This window comes from Mesocricetus auratus, unplaced genomic scaffold (genome assembly GCF_017639785.1).
Source record: "Mesocricetus auratus isolate SY011 unplaced genomic scaffold, BCM_Maur_2.0 Super-Scaffold_100009, whole genome shotgun sequence".
In the NCBI taxonomy this organism is placed as follows: domain Eukaryota; kingdom Metazoa; phylum Chordata; class Mammalia; order Rodentia; family Cricetidae; genus Mesocricetus; species Mesocricetus auratus.
Window position 1 is genome coordinate 23,639,776 of NW_024429193.1, and position 17,055 is coordinate 23,656,830.

The following is a 17,055-nucleotide window of genomic DNA, read 5'->3' on the forward strand; positions in this document are numbered from 1 at the left end:
CAGGCCAGCTTGGACTATACACTGAGCCCTTGTCTCAAAAGAATATAAATAACACAGTTTCATCTTTTTTTTCTGCTTCCTGGGGCCTTGGAAGGACAAGTGGTGCAGATTTATCTTTAGCCTCTGTCCTGAACTACGGTATGGCTGAGCCTCATGGCAGCTAGAGACAAGGCTTAGAGAAGTCCCGTGAGCAGAGAGCCCATGCCAGCATTAATCAAACAGCCAGTTTCAAGAGGGAGAGAAGTAAAATTCTGTTTTCTGTTAAGTACTTTAACTTTTCCTCATTAAATCTGTGTGTAGTTCCCCAATTATCACATACATGGGGCCAGCAAACAATTGAAAATTAATGCTGTCTACTAGAGACCTAAAGGAGCCAGGAGATGCCAGTCACAACAAACAAAAGAGATTGCATCAAGACACCTTTATCGAGGAAGGAAGACTAAATTGAGCAATTGACAGCTGGGTAGGCAGCTAGGTGATGAAGATTTCTGCTTTGTGTTTGTGTTTGTTTTTGAGACTATCCCTGGCTGGCCTAGAACTCAGAATGTAGCTCACGTGGTTCATGAACCCACAGAAATCTTCCTGAGTTTCTAGAGTGCTGGGATTCCAGATGTGAGCTACTATATGTGACCTTCCTCCCTTCATCCTAGATCTCCCTCCTGCCTTCCCATTCTCCCTCTTTCCTTCCTCCCTCTCTCCCTGTCATTCTCCCCCCCCACCCCATCTGTCCATCTTGTCTTTTGACATCTGAAGGGCTAAGAGTCAAATGTCAATGAAGGTTCTTCATTTACTTTAAAATGTCAGCAAGACCACACTTCACAGAAATGCAGCAAGGCAAACAGGCTAGGAACAGAGGAGAGCGGCAGGGCAGTAGGGATGGAAACTGTTGAATGACTGAAGTTTGGTGTAAGAAAAATAAGCAAGGAAGAGGAACCAAAATCGATTCATGGCATGAGACTGGTGACCACCAACCATGCAATTGACAGCCAACAGCAACTGAGACCAAGGTCCGGGGAACAGTAGGAGTATGGATTTTAGTCTCTCCTTTGTTTCTTCGCTGCACAGTTTGGTCCTAATACATTTAGAACCTCAACACCATATATTTCCATTTCCGTCTGATACAGTTAGCTTCTGGGAACAGCACTCAGCATTTTCCTTTCCTTACCTCTGAACATGTGCAGAAGTCTCTCTTTGAACTTCCTCTTCATTTTGATGCTCAAATTTCTGAAGAAGTCTGGGACCCAGCAAGCCAATCAGTAGGCTTCCGATTGGTGCTGTGATGAGGATGGCCAAAAATGCCACGGTCAACACATCCATCCCATACTCTTCTAACTGCTTCTCTCCATGGGATCGCGCCGTGTCCAGAGCCACAGACCCGATAGCAGCCTAGGAAAGTTTTAACACAAGGTTGGAAATGTCAGACAAGCTTTTCCTTTTGCTCAATTAATCCAAACAAGTCTTCTTTCAAACTGTACTGAAGTTGTTTTATCAACAAAGTCTCCCTGCCCTTACAAGGAGAGTAACACCTTCTTTTTTTTTTTTTTTTTTTTTTTTTGGTTTTTCGAGACAGGGTTTCTCTGTGGCTTTGGAGGCTGTCCTGGAACTCGCTTGGTAGTCCAGGCTGGTCTCGAACTCACAGAGATCCGCCTGCCTCTGCCTCCCGAGTGCTGGGATTAAAGGCGTGCGCCACCAATGCCCTGCTAGAGTAACACCTTCTTATGTGATAGGTACACACGGATTGTGTACTAGTAGGTCTGTATATTTCAAAATATTGGGGGAAAACAGACCCACAGTATTAGTCAAATATTGCTGTACATGACAAATTCCTCTTACAAAAGATGGAAGTTACTGTTTGTTTTATATTTTAACTAAGAATTTGTATTAATAAAGAAAACACTGACTTGGTCTTTTGGTTAAGATCAAGTCTGGTGCCTGTTCTCATCACTTTAATAAAAAGCTTAAAGGGGTGGTTATATTTATTAGAAGTAGGTGATATTTTAAGTCAGCATGTTTTCTCTGGAGCATACACTAATTCTCAAACAGTATGAAACATGAGAGTGGTAGAGACCTTCAAATTGATATTAAATTTATTAGTTATTTGGTGAATCTTTTCCCCAAGAGTTGGTGAAATGTTTTATTTAATATTTATCTATTGAAATGTATTTGAAAATTCTTATTTTCTCTTAGAGGCAAAATACAGTGTTATTAGTTCACAAAGGGAAAGGCACATTAACCCATCTGGTTAATTCCTTATCCCAAGTGAAGAGCAATGATTGCTTCTAACATAATAGAACAAAAGAGAAAATGTGTATCGGTCACATAATGACAGATCTAGATGCACCTTCAATCTTCTATCCCAGAGCTCCTGGGTTTCAGCTGGTCACATTGTTGATAAAACAGATTTCATGTTTCTAGTGTCTTTAGTAACTAGGGTAACTATATATCTATATTCTGTCCATTGAGTAATTGGTGGAGATGAAACACTGACATGGATCATTATCCAAAACAGAAAGAATACCTGTATCCTCCCTCTTCCCACTGGAAAAAAAATGGCAACACAGGTTGAACCTCTGGGCAAGAGGCACATGTTGAGAGTGATAGCCACCCTATCAGCTCTGAAATGTCTATCCTAGACTTCTGGAAATTACAAAAAGAAAGTCTAGCTCATTCAGTTCCTTCATTACTTGTTAGACTCTTTGTTATTATGGCTTACCCTGTGTAATAAATAATTGAATATTTTATGAATTTTGGCAACTTGTTGCATTGCAATATACATTTTTCTTCAAGTTCTGTTTTGTATATATGTATATGTATATTTTAGGTCATGTGTGCATGCCAAACTGTGATATAAAAATATGGCATTTTTAAAAACCTTTAAATATATATACATGTATCTTATGACAGATCATAAAGTATTAAGAAGTACATATATTTTTGCATATATTTATATATATTTGTATACATACACATACACATAGCTTCCTTGTTTTTTATGTAGTGATAATAGAAAAAAGACTAAAATTCCATACATGATAACATACTCATTCTACAACTATTCTCTATCTGTAAATCCAACTAACCGCAGCTCAGAAATTTGCATCTGTATGAACATATGCAGACTTTTTCCTCATCCTTATTTTCTAAATAATACAAGAACTACTAACATTGTATTAGCTATGACAAATAATTAAGAGATGATTGAAAGAGTATAGGAGATATGCTTAAGGTACATGCAGACAATAAGCTTTTATAAGTCTGAGAATGCAGACTGAGGACAGGATCACCCCTTTGGTCTGAGCATTGGTAGAAGTAAGAACTCTAGTGACTGGTGGCTCTGCTCCCTGATACTTGACTCCGAGTTTTTATTATTAAGAACAGTTAGAATTTGGGCTACATCCTTCTAACCATGAACAATATTTACAAGGTCCATCAGCAGATCAATGAAAACATGGATAGCATCAAAATTTTGACATTTTGTTGTTACCTTATTAAGAACTTTTACCTGTTAGCCTTAAGGAAGGAACCCCATGACTTCTCTTTGGTATGTGCAAATTGTTATACTCACAACTTACCCTTTGGCACTATTAGTAAGTAAAATAAGGATCACTGGAGCACAGCACTAGGATACTCCAACAGTCAATTTGATAGCTAAGACAGCTATGAAGTGATTAGCAGTGTCTACAAGGTAGACATGGTGGACAAAGGCACACTCGTATCCCATGGTAGTCAAAGTGAGATGGGCCAAGCCAGTGCAACATTTCACTGTGACGCTCAAAATGGCCTGCATTTAAAACTTAAATGTGCATGTCTGTCATTTTCCCATTTAATATTTTAGGCCATGGCTACCAGAACCCACAAAGACCCTGGGTGAAAGAATCCACAAAGAGTGAAACCATGGATGAAGGATAACCACTGTAAAGCATTTCTAAATTCCTTTTCAGGCTGGTCAAAATGGTGTACCCCTTTAATCCCAGTATTCAGGAAGCAGAAGCAGACAACTTCTCTGAATTCAAGGCCAGTCTGGTCTTCAGGGAGAGTTTCAGGGAAACCCTGCCTCAGAAAAACAAAACAAAAATATCTTAATTCCTTTTCAATTACTCTTTCTTTCATTATGTATAAAGATCTGGACAAGCATAATTTATCATCAATCATATGGCTACTGAAAGATTTCCAAGCATTAAGATGAGCCATGTTCACTCCCTCCTTCCTACTTGCCTGCCTGCTTGCCTGCCTGCCTGCCTGCCTGCCTGCCTGCCTGCCTGCCTGCCTCCCTCCCTCCCTCCCTCCCTCCCTCCCTCCCTCCCTCCCTCCCTCCCTCCCTCCTTCCATCACTCCCTCTCTCCTTTTCTTCTTGAAAGTTTTTTCTGTATTATTTCTTTTTTATATAAATTTTATTTTTATTTAAATGAGAAACAATCTTATTTTACGTATCAATCCCAGTTCCCTCTCCCTCCAATCCTCTCATGTCCCCCTCTGATCCCCCCTTCCCATCCCTCATCCACTCCCCAGAGAGGGTGAGGCCTTCCATAAGGGATCATCAAAATCTGTGACGTCATTTGGGACAGGGCCCTGTGTATCTAGGCTAAGAGAGTATCTCTCCATGGAAAATGGCTCCCAAGTCCGTTCATGCACTAGTGATACGTCCTGGTTCCACTGCCAGAGGCCCCACTGACTGCCCAGTCCTCCTAGCTGACACCCACGTTCAGGGGGCGTGGTTTGGTTCTATGTTGGTTCCCCAGCTGTCACACTGGGGTCCATGAGTTTCCACTTGCTCAGGTCAGCTGTTCCTGAGGGTTTTCCCAGCATGGTCTTGACCCCTTTGTTAGTCACTCCTCCCTCTCTGAAACTGGATTCCAGGATTTCAGTGCTTAGCTGTGGATCTCTGCTTCTGCTTCCATCAGCTACTGGATGAAGGCTCTAGGATGGTGTTTAAGGTAGTCATCAATATCATTATAGGGGATGGGCATTTAAGGTGGCCTCTCCACTATTGCTTAAGTTCCTAGTTGGGGTCATCCTTGTGGATCTCTATACAATGCCCTAATGCCAGATTTCTCTTTAAACCCATAGTGACTCCCTCTATTGATGTGTTTCCTTTCTTGATCTCCTGTATTCCACTCTCCACTCAATCTTCCTGATCCCTCCAGTTCTCCTCTCCCTCCTCTAGTGGATACAGAACTAAATAGAGAATTCTCAATAGAGGAACCTAAAATGGCTGAAAGTCACTTAAGACATTGCTCAATATCCTTAGCCATCAGGAAAATGCAAATCAAAACAACTCTGAGATATCATCTTACACCCGTCAGAATGGCTAAAATCAAACACATCAATTACAGTTTATGCTGGAGAGGATATGGAGAAAGGGGAACACCCCTCCACTGCTAGTGGGAGTGCAAACTTGTACAGCCACTTTGAAATCAGTATGGTGGTTTCTCCAGAAATTGGGAACCAGTCTACCTCAAGATCCAGTAATTTCCACTCTTAGGCATATACCCAAAGGATACACATCATTCATACAACAAGGATATCAGTTCAACTATATTCATAGCAGCATTATTTGTAATAGCCAGAACCTGGAAGTAACCTAGATGCTCCTCAACTGAAGAATGAATACAGAAAATGTGGTACATTTACACAATGGAATATTACTCAGTGGAAAAAAAACCAATGGAGTCTTGAAATTCACAGGCAAATAGATGGCACTAGAAGAAACCATCCTAAGTGAAGTAACGCAGTCACAGAAAGACAAACATGGTATGTACTCACTCACATATGGATATTAGACATAGAGAAAAGGATTACCAGCCTACAATCCACACTGCCAGAGAAGCTAAGAAACAAGGAGAACCCTAAGAGAGATAGATTCACATGGTTCCCCAGTGAAGCAGAAAGGAACAAGAGCCACTGAACAAATTGGAAGAATGGGGGCAGGGAGGAGAAAGTCTTCTTGAGAGTTTTGAGATGAGTTAAAATAGTTCCTTTTAGGTGACTTAGTGCTTTACATGATAAAAACTCAAATTCTCCTCTATGGCCATGACTGGAGGTTTTGGACTTTTAACCTTCACCCTGGTGACCCAAAGAAATTTAAATGGGTCATCACAAATGAAACTTTTGGAGAAGATTAGTGTAAAATCTTCACAAACCCAACTTTTCAACGATTATTCACTCATTTATTTCTATCATTTATCAACTGTTTACTTCCACTAACTTAGACAACAAGTCTTCTTACTCAATATTTTAAGGTTGTCATACAGAAGTAACAGTTAAGATGATAGGCCTTTCTACAATCATTACTTACCTGGACTGTGGCCTTTGGAAGCCAGGCAAAAGAAATAAAGATCTTTTCTTTTATGTTAAAACCAGCAAAACACACCATCAGGAAAGTAGTCAAAATTCGTATCAGTACAGCAATGCCGAGGGTTGCAACACAAAGACCTGAAAAAAATACTCAGGTTTTAGAAAAAAAATGAGATGTTGGGAAAAATTATATTTCAAATACTATTCATAGGAATAATGTTAAAACATTAAATATAAAAATAGTTGCATAAAATTGATCAAGAAATCAGTAAGATCAATCATAACATTGTTTAAAAATTTTCCTTTATAAAGCCAGGATTTAATCAAATATTTGAATTCTTACAAAGGAAATTTAAATTAGATGATGCTTCTGCCTTCCTCATATTTTGAGATCTATGAAGCCACTGTCAGTACATTATATACTGAGGTGGAAACAATATCTTATACTTTATAGCAAGATCTACATTTTCTTCCATGTGTTTATTTAACACAGTGGTTCTCAACATTTATGTTGTCACTCCTTTGGGGGTCGAATGATCCTTTCACAGGGGCCAAATATCAGATATCCTACATATCAGGTATTTACATTACAATTCAGAACAGTAGCAAAATTACAGTTATGAAGTAGCAATGAAATTAATTTTATGGTTGAGGTCACCACAGCATGTGGAACTGCATTGAAGGGTCACAGCATCGGGAGGGTTGAGGACCAGCGCTTTAATATGACTATATTAAATGATATAAGATGAGTCTGGAGAGACAGCTTAGTGGTTAAGAGCAGTTGTTGCTCTTGCAGAGCCCAGGTTCAGTTCCCAGCCTACACATGATGGCTTACAACTTTCTGTAACTCTAGGGTATCCAGTACTTTCTTCTGAACTCTTCAGATACCAGGCACACATGTGGCGCACATGGATCCATGTAGGCAAAACACATAAAATAAAGTAATATAAAGATTGATGATATAATGCATGCCAAGCTTTAAGCAAGGTGGTGGGTAGACAACATATATACTCTATAGCCTGATCAGCCTCAAAGATTGAAGAAGTCAGGAACGGAAATCTTTATACATTTGGTATGGTTAAGTCAAGTACAAATAAGCCAGTAAGCAGGCATAGATATGTGAAAAACAGTCTTTTCATTAAAGTAGCTGTGAGCTCTTCACAGAGTAAAAGACTGGACATATTATTCAAGATACTTATCAACTAGTATAGAAGGAAGGATCCAACCAGACTGCTGGAGACAGCAGCCCAGGAAGGAGAAATTCCTTTCTCAAGACCAGAGTGTACACATATAAGAAGCTGTTCTGCAAGTCTGCACTATGGGCCTTGATGGAAGGAGCAATGATTCTCTGTCAGACAGCAGTTCCATGATTAGTAGATTTTCAAAAGCATCTGCTGCTTGAAGCACAAGATATGAACAAGTTGATTTGGACTGGTTACAGTTGACGTCAGTGGTGTGTATAGGGTTAAAGCCGAGATCTTGGTGAGAGGCACAGCATTGGCGGGTGTTGGAAAAAAAATAGATTAAAGCCAGTATTTAAGCTATGTAGAGTGTAAATGGGGACTCACAGGGCTGTGGAAAACAGCAGAATTCAGTGGAGGAATGTTGACAAAAACAACGAATGTGGATGAGCGTTCAATTCAAAGACTGGGTTTAGCTAGGTAATCTCAATGAGCACCATTGACTGTGTGGTGGAGTAGAAGCTCGGTGGATAGGCACTGAGAAAGGGAATTGATGGGAAGGGGAGGCAATGTGGCAGGTGAGAGGGTTAGTGAAATGGAGAAATTATCTATCCATCTATGTATGTATGTATGTATGTATCTATCTATCTATCATCTATCTATACTTTCCAGTATATTTTCATTTTAATAATATTAATAACATGTATCACATTTGTCAATTTAAAAACACATCATCTGTCTGTCTGTGTGCCACAATGTGAATTTAGAGGTCAGACATGCAGAGGACAATCTTGTAGAGTTGGTTCTCTCCTTCTACTTCTATGTAGATTCTTGGGTTCAAACTCAGGCATCCTGGCTTGTGTAGCTAGCAATCACCTTTAACCGCTGTACCATCTTGGTGATTCTCCATCTTTAGCACTTTTAATAGGGTTAAGTATATCCATACTATTGCGTGACCAAACTCCAGAACATTTTCATTTGCAAAATTTAAATTGTATACCCATTAAACACCGACTTCCTATTTTCCTTAGCCCCCAGTCCTGGAAACCATAGTTTTACTTTATTCCATTATGAATATGCCTGGTGTCTAGTTACATATTGCTCATATTAGGGGAATGGCATTTTTGTGATTGTCTTATTTCACTCAGCATGTCATTAGTTTTCACCCATGTCTGCTATTCATCAGAAAGAAAGGATATCATTTTCAGTAACGTGACATTTGAAACTTCTAAAGAGAAGGAAATTGTAGATGGCATATTAACAGATATAAAGGGGGCCAGCGAAATGGTGTAAAAGCACAAGGCCCTCAGGGCTGAGGCCCCAAGTTCAATCCTTGAAACTCGGTCAAAAAGCCAGATACCATGGCATGCATCTGTAACGCCAGCACTCCTCAGGGAGGATGGGAGGCAGAGATGCTTTCGGCCCAGAAGCTTTCAGGCCAGCTTGCCTGGGACGTGCAGCACAGCAGCAGCAGCATGAAAGACCCTGCTCCGACACAGTGGAAAGTGAGCCCTGCTTCCTGAACTTTGACACGTGCGCCTTGCTCGTGCGTGTGCCCGTGCTCACACTCAGACACTCAGCGCTACATCTCTCCGCACACACACACACACACATTTTTTAAGGATGAAGAAGAATAAAGGGAAATATTTACAACTCAGTAGGGAGCAGCAAGGAATAGGATTCCTGGTATGGGTGGAAGAATATTGGGGTGTAAGGAGAGGGAATGATATTTACGAATTAGATAATTGCCAGTGCGGTGCTGTTAATCAAGATGATCTTACTATGATGCTGTCTGAAGGCTGAATAAAGAATGAATAGCAAGCGCTTCCAACCCACGAGAACACACTGCAGAATTAACTAGTATCTTTAAAATTCTAGCTCTTGGTCAGGACTGGGCTAGGTGAACATCTTTATGTTGGAGGCAGTAGGCGTGATTTTTTTTTCACTCAAAATTACAAGCATTATTCTCTAGCCAACTTCTCTAAATACTTAGATCACAACTGATTCTTTACATAATTGTGACAATGGTAAACAAATACTCACTGAGATATTCCAAATCAGGATTTAAAGATATAGTTTTAGCACCAGAACCAGTGAGAAATTCTTACCAACCGTGTCTGGTCTGAGAGACGTAATAGATACCTCTGCTCCAATCAGGCCAAACAGAAGGGGCTGGAAAATGTCCCAGGCGACTGCAATTATCTTTTCTACCTCTGACTAAAAGAAAAGCAAAGAAAACTCTATTATGTAGAGTTAATTTGCCAAAAAATTGAATTATTTGATTTGGGATAGAAATTTGAGATCTGTAAGTAATAAATCAGAGGCATTGATGGATCCCAGGAGCTCCATAGCCAGGCAGCCAACCTAGCCAAATGTAGACAATCAAGTCAAACAGATGAACTCTTAGCTCTGTGAGACAGGAAGATCAAAAGTTCAAGACCAGCCTTAATTACACAGTATATTTGAGACCAGAATATGATATGCTTCTCTGCATCCAAATAAATAAATAAATAAAATACAGACTAGTAATTTTAGATTGCCTGGTGTTATAGTTAAGGAAAGTATGCAAATATAGCTCAGATAAGGCTGTTTTGCATCGCTTCGTTGTCCTATGAAATGGTGACTGATTCATGCATGGAGAAACAAATTAGATCAGTACAGGACACACGTTTCACCTATCAGGTTAATAAAATACCCCAAGACAGAAACTGCTTCTCCACAAAGTGTTACTAGAAATGAAAACTGGCTCAATCTATTAAAAGGGCAAGTTAATACCACCAAGTGTATATGTGAGCAAGTTAATATGACCAAATGTATAGGCAAGCATTCTCTTCCCTAAAGCCATTCTATTTTTAGAGATGTTCTCTAAGGAGAACCTTAAACACACACATAGTTTGTCAATGTTTTCCTTAGAAGCATGCAGAGTGGCTTTTAGAATTGTTAATGTCTAAGCATCTAAGAAATACGGTACATGTAAGGGTTCATTTATTGAAATAATGACTACTGTGACACAGAAATACAACATAGCATGATTTGGAGAGAGACTAGTCACACTGGGTTGGTGGTGGTACATGCTTTAAATCCCAGCACTTGGGAGGCAGGCAGATGCCTGAGTTCAAGGCCAACCTGGTCTACAGAGTGAGTTCCAGGACAGCCAGGAAACCAGCAACACAGAAAAACCAAAAAAGGAAGGAAGGAAGGAGGGAGGGAAGGAGGAAAGGAAGGAAGGATGGATGGAAGGGTGGAAGGAAGGGGTCACATTAAATGTGGTCCAGCCATCTAGTACAATGCACTACATTTATAAAGGAATACAGATGGATCATGATCATATGACTGTAGTATATTTTAAGTAAAGACATTAAGTCATAGATTGATTAGTATGTATGGACAAAAGGCATATGCATATGAACAGTGGGTGTACATTTGTATATGTACAGAAAATGGTGCTTATGATGAAAAGGTTTGTTAACATAACATTAAGAAAGCTGAAAAGAAAGGCTTTTATCAAAGAGTCATGAGCAGATGAAATTACAATGAAGTTCACCTTCTTGTCATTCCATCTCATGCCTGCAAGGAAAGCCATGACCAATGTGCACAGTCCTCCTGACCCCGGGAAGCCAAAATAAACACTGCTGAACACAGCCAACACACCGAAGCCCAGGACCAGGAAGGCTCGCTTCCACTCAAGGTTTACCTGGAGGAGAAAAACACTGATCAGGCCGATTGTTTCAAACAACTAATTTTTAACAATTGCTTATTCTATACCTAGGATATAGATGGAAACAAGAATGTTCTGAATACAACACTCACTTTAGCTAAATTTCCAATGCCATTATTAATGTTCTGGAATATCAAAATAATGTAAATTTTACAAAGATAGAATTTCCATGTGCTTTTCTAATGTTAGAAGAATTAGGAGAGTGAAGAGAAATAAGCTTTTGCTTCTCACTAAGAAAGTTTATCTTGAAGAGACATATTTTACTATGTTACAATGAGATGCTGGAAGTCTTATCTGTTTGATAGTATTAGAATTTAAGGTATTTTGATACTAAACTGGGTGTAAAAATCCACTGTAAGTCTTGATTTAGTTGAATATTACACATCTCCTGAAAAAATACACATCCTATTATTTTGTAATATTGTTTCACAATGAAAATTTAAATGTACACAATATAAATCATATATTATGTATTATAGATAAATATGTTATATAGTTATATTGATTAAATAAATGTACATAACTATATATAGGAAGTTCCAGAACAGCATTAGGACGTCATGTGTGAAGCTGTCCTCAGTCTCATGCACAGCACCAATAGGTCAATCAGCAACTTTAAAAAAGGGACCATTTCCTCAACTATGTTCTGCACATCCAGTTTTTAGGAAGGTGTTCTAGAAGTTTCTTCCATTGACAGCACGATTTTCTCAGATTGTTTCTCTTACCTGGTCACTGCTTGGAAAATACTGAATAAAGAAACCGAGGAAAGATCCAGTAGCCATGCCAATTACCACCTCCAAAATGCCCCTGAAGATGTTAAAAACTGTAGACCCTGAAAAACATGTGGAAAGAAAATCTTCAGCCAGGACTTTAAATCCACAAGGACACAAGCTTTAGTCAAACATCATCAAGTTAGATCACATGACCAGGCATCAGGGAGTTCTTACAGACATTTCCTATGCTCCATATTGTTAAAATGCTCCATATTATTTTGTGTGCATGGGTGTTTTGCCTGGGTGGATGGCTGTGTAGCCCATGCATGCAGTGCCCAAAGAGGGCAGAAGAGGGCCTTGTATCTCCTGGCCCTGGAGTTCTAGACAGTGTGAACTCGGGTACTGGGGGATGGTAATTGGTCCTCTGGAAGAGCAGCCAGTGCTCTCGGCTGTCAACCATATCTCCAGCCCTACACTCTCCACATTTCTACTATAGATGACTTTGAATATCTATTAAATTGCTTCTAGGTGTGGTGTCGCACACCTTTAATCCCAGCACTCTGGAGGCAGAGGCCAGAGGATCTCTGAATTCGAGGCCAGCCTGGTGTACAGTGCCCAGAACAGCCAGGGCTACACAAGGAAAGCCTTTCTCAAAAAAAAACAACAACAAAAAAAAAAAAACAAAAAACAAAAAACAAAAAAACAAAAAGCAAAAGCAAGCAAACAAACAAAAACCTATTTTTAAAAAAGGAAGAAAAAATGTACTCTAGGATATAACTAATAATAACTAGTACAGTTTCCAGTATGTTAAAACATTGTTTCAAACAAACACACAAAAATCCTTGGGCTCCTACCTAAAAATTCTATTAGGTTCAAATTCAAAACCTCTTCAAGCCGGCCTTAAGGGGCTGGCAGAGGCAAGACAACAGAGTCAGCTGGGAACATTCTAAAGGTATGGAAAGCTGAAAACAGACCCTCTAAGAATTCCTGTCTGCCGTATGGAAAGCTGAAAACAGACCCTCTAAGAATTCCTGTTTGCTGTTTGTTCTTATCTCCTCTGTGACCCTAAGGCAAACCCTGTTGCTTTGAAGCCATGGTTCCTAGTCATGGCTACACTGACTTCCATTCCCAAGGGTACCTATTTTAATTGGCCTAAGATAATGTCTACATTAAAAAAAAGAAAGAAAGAAAATTAAAATTCCCTGGGTAAGGCGGCTATATAGCCATGGCTGAGAAACTGTTGCTTTCAAGGTTCACACAAAGGAAACAGTGGGAATATAAGTCCACCTAGAGTGGTATGGTAGAGTTAAACTAAAGATACTTATCATTAGGTCGTCCTAGGGAAGCAGGGAACATTGTTAGCTACAGAACGAGAAAGCAGCGTTGTAATGGAAGACTGATTTACAAGGGACTGACAAAAGGCTGCAGGCAGGAGAACAGAAAGTGCTCCATTTTAGAATCACGCTGCTTCTCCCACCTGAAGGGCTGTGTCTGTGTGCCTACTGCAAAGCCTACTCACCTTTGTGTGGTTTACACACTTAGACTTTCCTAGACACCCCCCCAAAAAAACCGTAGACCTCTCCCGCAAGAAACGACTCTTCTACAAGCCTCATTACCCTGTACCCTCCTCTCTCGTACTCGTCTATAAGGCCAAAGAGGGGGAGACAGGCACCTTCCGTTTCGTGATGCGCTGGGGCATTGCCTTAAGCAACCACGCCCTAGTTTAAACACTTTAACTCCACCAGTGTAGAACAAGAGAACAGCATGTCCTGGACAGGTGGCGTTACCTGTGGAAAAGGCCACACCCAAGCATGTGTTGAAGCCAGTGATGGCCAAAATGTCATCAAAGCTGCCAGCAGCCATGAGTAAAGTTGGGACACCTTTCTCAACACCATAGCCTCCTTCTTGCAAAAGGAGCATCGAGGGCACCACGACAGCTGGAGACACAGCACCTATGACGAAACTAAGCAGCCGGATATCAGACAGTGTGGTCTAAGGAAGCTACTTGCTATATCACGACCTCAGAATTCATAACAATGTCTCCTTTTTTTCCTATACCTTTAAAGGTTAGACTTTGGAGTACTGTAGTCTGTCAAATAGTCCAGAAACTCCAAACCAGAAACATGTACACAGAAAGTTCTGTAAAACACTGCTCTTTGAAGTATATCCATGGACAATCTGTTTGCAATGACCTGGGTTGCCTTCAATATATGTATCATGAGAAATATTGAGTCAGTAACGGAGTTAGGCCATAGTAGGTGTTTTTTAAAAAACATGTATATTTGTGTGTGTGTGTGTGATGTTTTAAGGTCTGAAAAATTATCATGGGCATTCTCAAGTACAACAGAGCTTCATTTAGATCTTGAAATGTGAACTAAGACAACAGGTCTGAATGAGGAGGTTATGAGGACAGGCAGAGAGCTAATAACAGCAACAGGCATAGGGCTGCAAAGCCTTTTCACACACGGGGCTCTGAACACCCACTCTGAGGACCTCACACATGAGCTCATTTCATCACCACAACACTGAGAAACAGGTACAAGTAAGGGCATCAAGGCACAGAGGGCGTGGATAACTGGAAATCACAGAGCTAGAGCTGGAATCTCCTACTTGTGACGGTAAGGATTTCTTCTTGTCCACATGTAAACACTAAATGCTTGCTGTGTGCGTTTGACATGTGCATGTCTCATGGCTCGCACCCTCTGGACATGAAAACATAATAGGAAGAATGCAGAAGAACCACCAAGTCACAATGTCTGCTGGCAGAGGAACACAGTGGTTCACACTGCTTATGGAGGCTCTGGTGTTCCAGCAGCTAACTCCTAGGCTTGGAATTGGACATAGTAAAAAAAACAAAAAACAAAAAAAAACCACACACACACAAAATCAAAATCAGAACTTCTTCAGCAACTTATACTATTGCAGTCACTGCAAAGTTAATAACTACAGAGACACAAACTGTAACTTAAAACTAGACTATTTAGACGATTCTGGAGTGTCCATGATGTATTTTATGGTTCTCTTAAGAAAATGCTATTTTATATTCTCTTAAATGGAACCAGAAAGTCCTGAATGCCCCTTGACATCTCCATATGAAAAGAAAAAAGTCATTACCCCAGTATGAAGCCCCATTGCCATGGTAACCCCATCAGGAAGTGAGAGAGGAGGGCAGAAGCACAGGCCTCCACAAGGCAGGGGCCCATGGCCAGTCGTACACACACACCCTTCAGTTTCTTCAGTGCCTGAAAAACAAGAGAGGACCACATGACCTCCAGCACTTTCTCAGACCACGCTTGGTCATCATGGTTTTCCAGCTAGTTTCATTCAGCAGGTATTTCTGCATTTGATGTGTTTGGGAGACAGTGCACCCAGTTCTCACAGACACCCTGCAAGAGGCACCTAATGGTCCTCTTTACAGATGTTGTCATTTCAGAAGGCACAAGTTAAAGTCCGTGGCCTCAGCTCATGAAATTGGTGAGTGTTGGGGCTAAGTTTACCATCATGCAGGTGACTTCAGGTGTTTACAACCCATATACTAGCTGACTATTTGATTCGTGGCCTGCAGTCCCAGAATGAGGTCAGATGAGGGTGTTTGTCTCCAAAGAACACTCATTTGCACATCCAAAGGTATGTGGGCAACTAGCATTAAAAAAAGCATGCCTAAGATCATTCCATTTGGAAGACAGTTCCTTGAGTCCATGTAGTTAGCCTTACGCACATGTATTAAACTTGACACACCATTTCCCCATAATCATTACCTCTCACTGTAACTTATATCTGTGTTTTGCCCTCCACAGTAACACCTGTTCCTTCAAAACATAGTATGGAAACATCTGGACTCCAGTGAGGCACAGGGTGAGAGTGGTCCTGTCTGGAAACAACTTCTCCCTCTTCCTGAGATTGGCATAGGCATTATCCATTCATCTCCTGAAGCTTAATAATTATAAATGCTTGTAATATCAGAAGAACATATTTACTATTCAATGATTAGAAATTCATACTCCATACCTTTGGGTCCAGACCGAGGCCAGCACGAACCAAAATGACACAAAGGGCTATGCTTCTCAAAGAAGAAGACCACTTATGCTGGATCCGGACGTTATCACTGATGACTGGGACATTTCTCAAGAGAAACCCAGCAAGCAGCATGCCTTGAATGGATCAAACAGGACTAGTTACGTTTTCAAACAGGTAGATTTTTTTTTTAAACACTTTACATGTGACAGGGACTACAATGTAGTTTTTCCTTATGCTTAATCTTTGGATGAAATGAAGTTAAACTCATAATTTTAAAAAACAGAATAAATAATAGGATCAAAGAAGAACTTCATATGTACTAATGATTAGAATAATTAATATTGTCTGAATAATTGGGTATAGAAGGTACACACAAAGATTGATTAGAAGGAAAAATGATCAAATCCCAAATAAGATGCTATAATTCAATGTCAGTTCAGTTATCCCCTAGTGCAAACAGCTGAAATTCTCTGCAATGTCAGGTTACCTGAGCTATCAATAAGTGCTTACATGGATGGTATTTTACCTTCACAGGAGACAATTGAGTAAGATACTCGCAACATACTTTGTAAAGGTTTGGAAGACAATTAAGGTAATCGGACACTGCCCTGCCATGCAGAGAGTGCCTTTTCCTTTATTTACTGTTTACCATTTACTGGATGCCTTCGTTATTTCATACAAGACGATGAACATGGAATCAGCTGTAGACAGAAGACTGTGAACACCGTTTCTATACACGAATGCTAGGAACCACAATACAGCAACAAGCTGCCTTCAGAGAAACAACCCCAACAGCCCCAACTGTGTGAGACTGAGAAAAGACAGGGGAATAGGTGTGGTGATTTATTATTTATTATTTATTAAATAAAGCTTGCATGAGGGTACAGAAAGCAAAGCTATAGAGACAGGCAATGGTGATACACACCTTTAATCTCAGCAGTCATACTAACTGACCATAGAGCCAGGCAGTGGTGGCGCACACCTTCAATCCCAGGTCTCAAGAGACAAGCAGATGGATCTCTGCTAGTTCAAGGCCACACTGAGCTACATGAAGTTGATTCAGTCTAAAAGAGAAACAGCTCACACAAAGGTGATCTCAGCGCTTGGGATCACACGCCTTTAATTCCAGCGC

The 17,055-nt window shown here is 40.3% G+C and overlaps 1 protein-coding gene across 2 annotated transcripts in view; it reads right to left on the bottom strand.

The window, feature by feature from the left end:
• The window catches only part of Slc9b2 (solute carrier family 9 member B2), a 39,719-nt gene that overhangs the window by 3,487 nt on the left and 19,177 nt on the right, over positions 1-17,055 (bottom strand). For both annotated transcript variants that reach the window (XM_005081976.4, XM_021233987.2), the window contains exons 5-12: positions 15,915-16,057; positions 15,021-15,148; positions 13,694-13,869; positions 11,919-12,025; positions 11,020-11,169; positions 9,584-9,692; positions 6,296-6,432; positions 1,166-1,386 (exon numbers count right to left, since the gene is read on the bottom strand). In XM_005081976.4, coding sequence (XP_005082033.1) covers positions 1,166-1,386; positions 6,296-6,432; positions 9,584-9,692; positions 11,020-11,169; positions 11,919-12,025; positions 13,694-13,869; positions 15,021-15,148; positions 15,915-16,057 — 1,171 coding nt within the window. The remainder of the gene's footprint in view (positions 1-1,165; positions 1,387-6,295; positions 6,433-9,583; positions 9,693-11,019; positions 11,170-11,918; positions 12,026-13,693; positions 13,870-15,020; positions 15,149-15,914; positions 16,058-17,055) is intronic.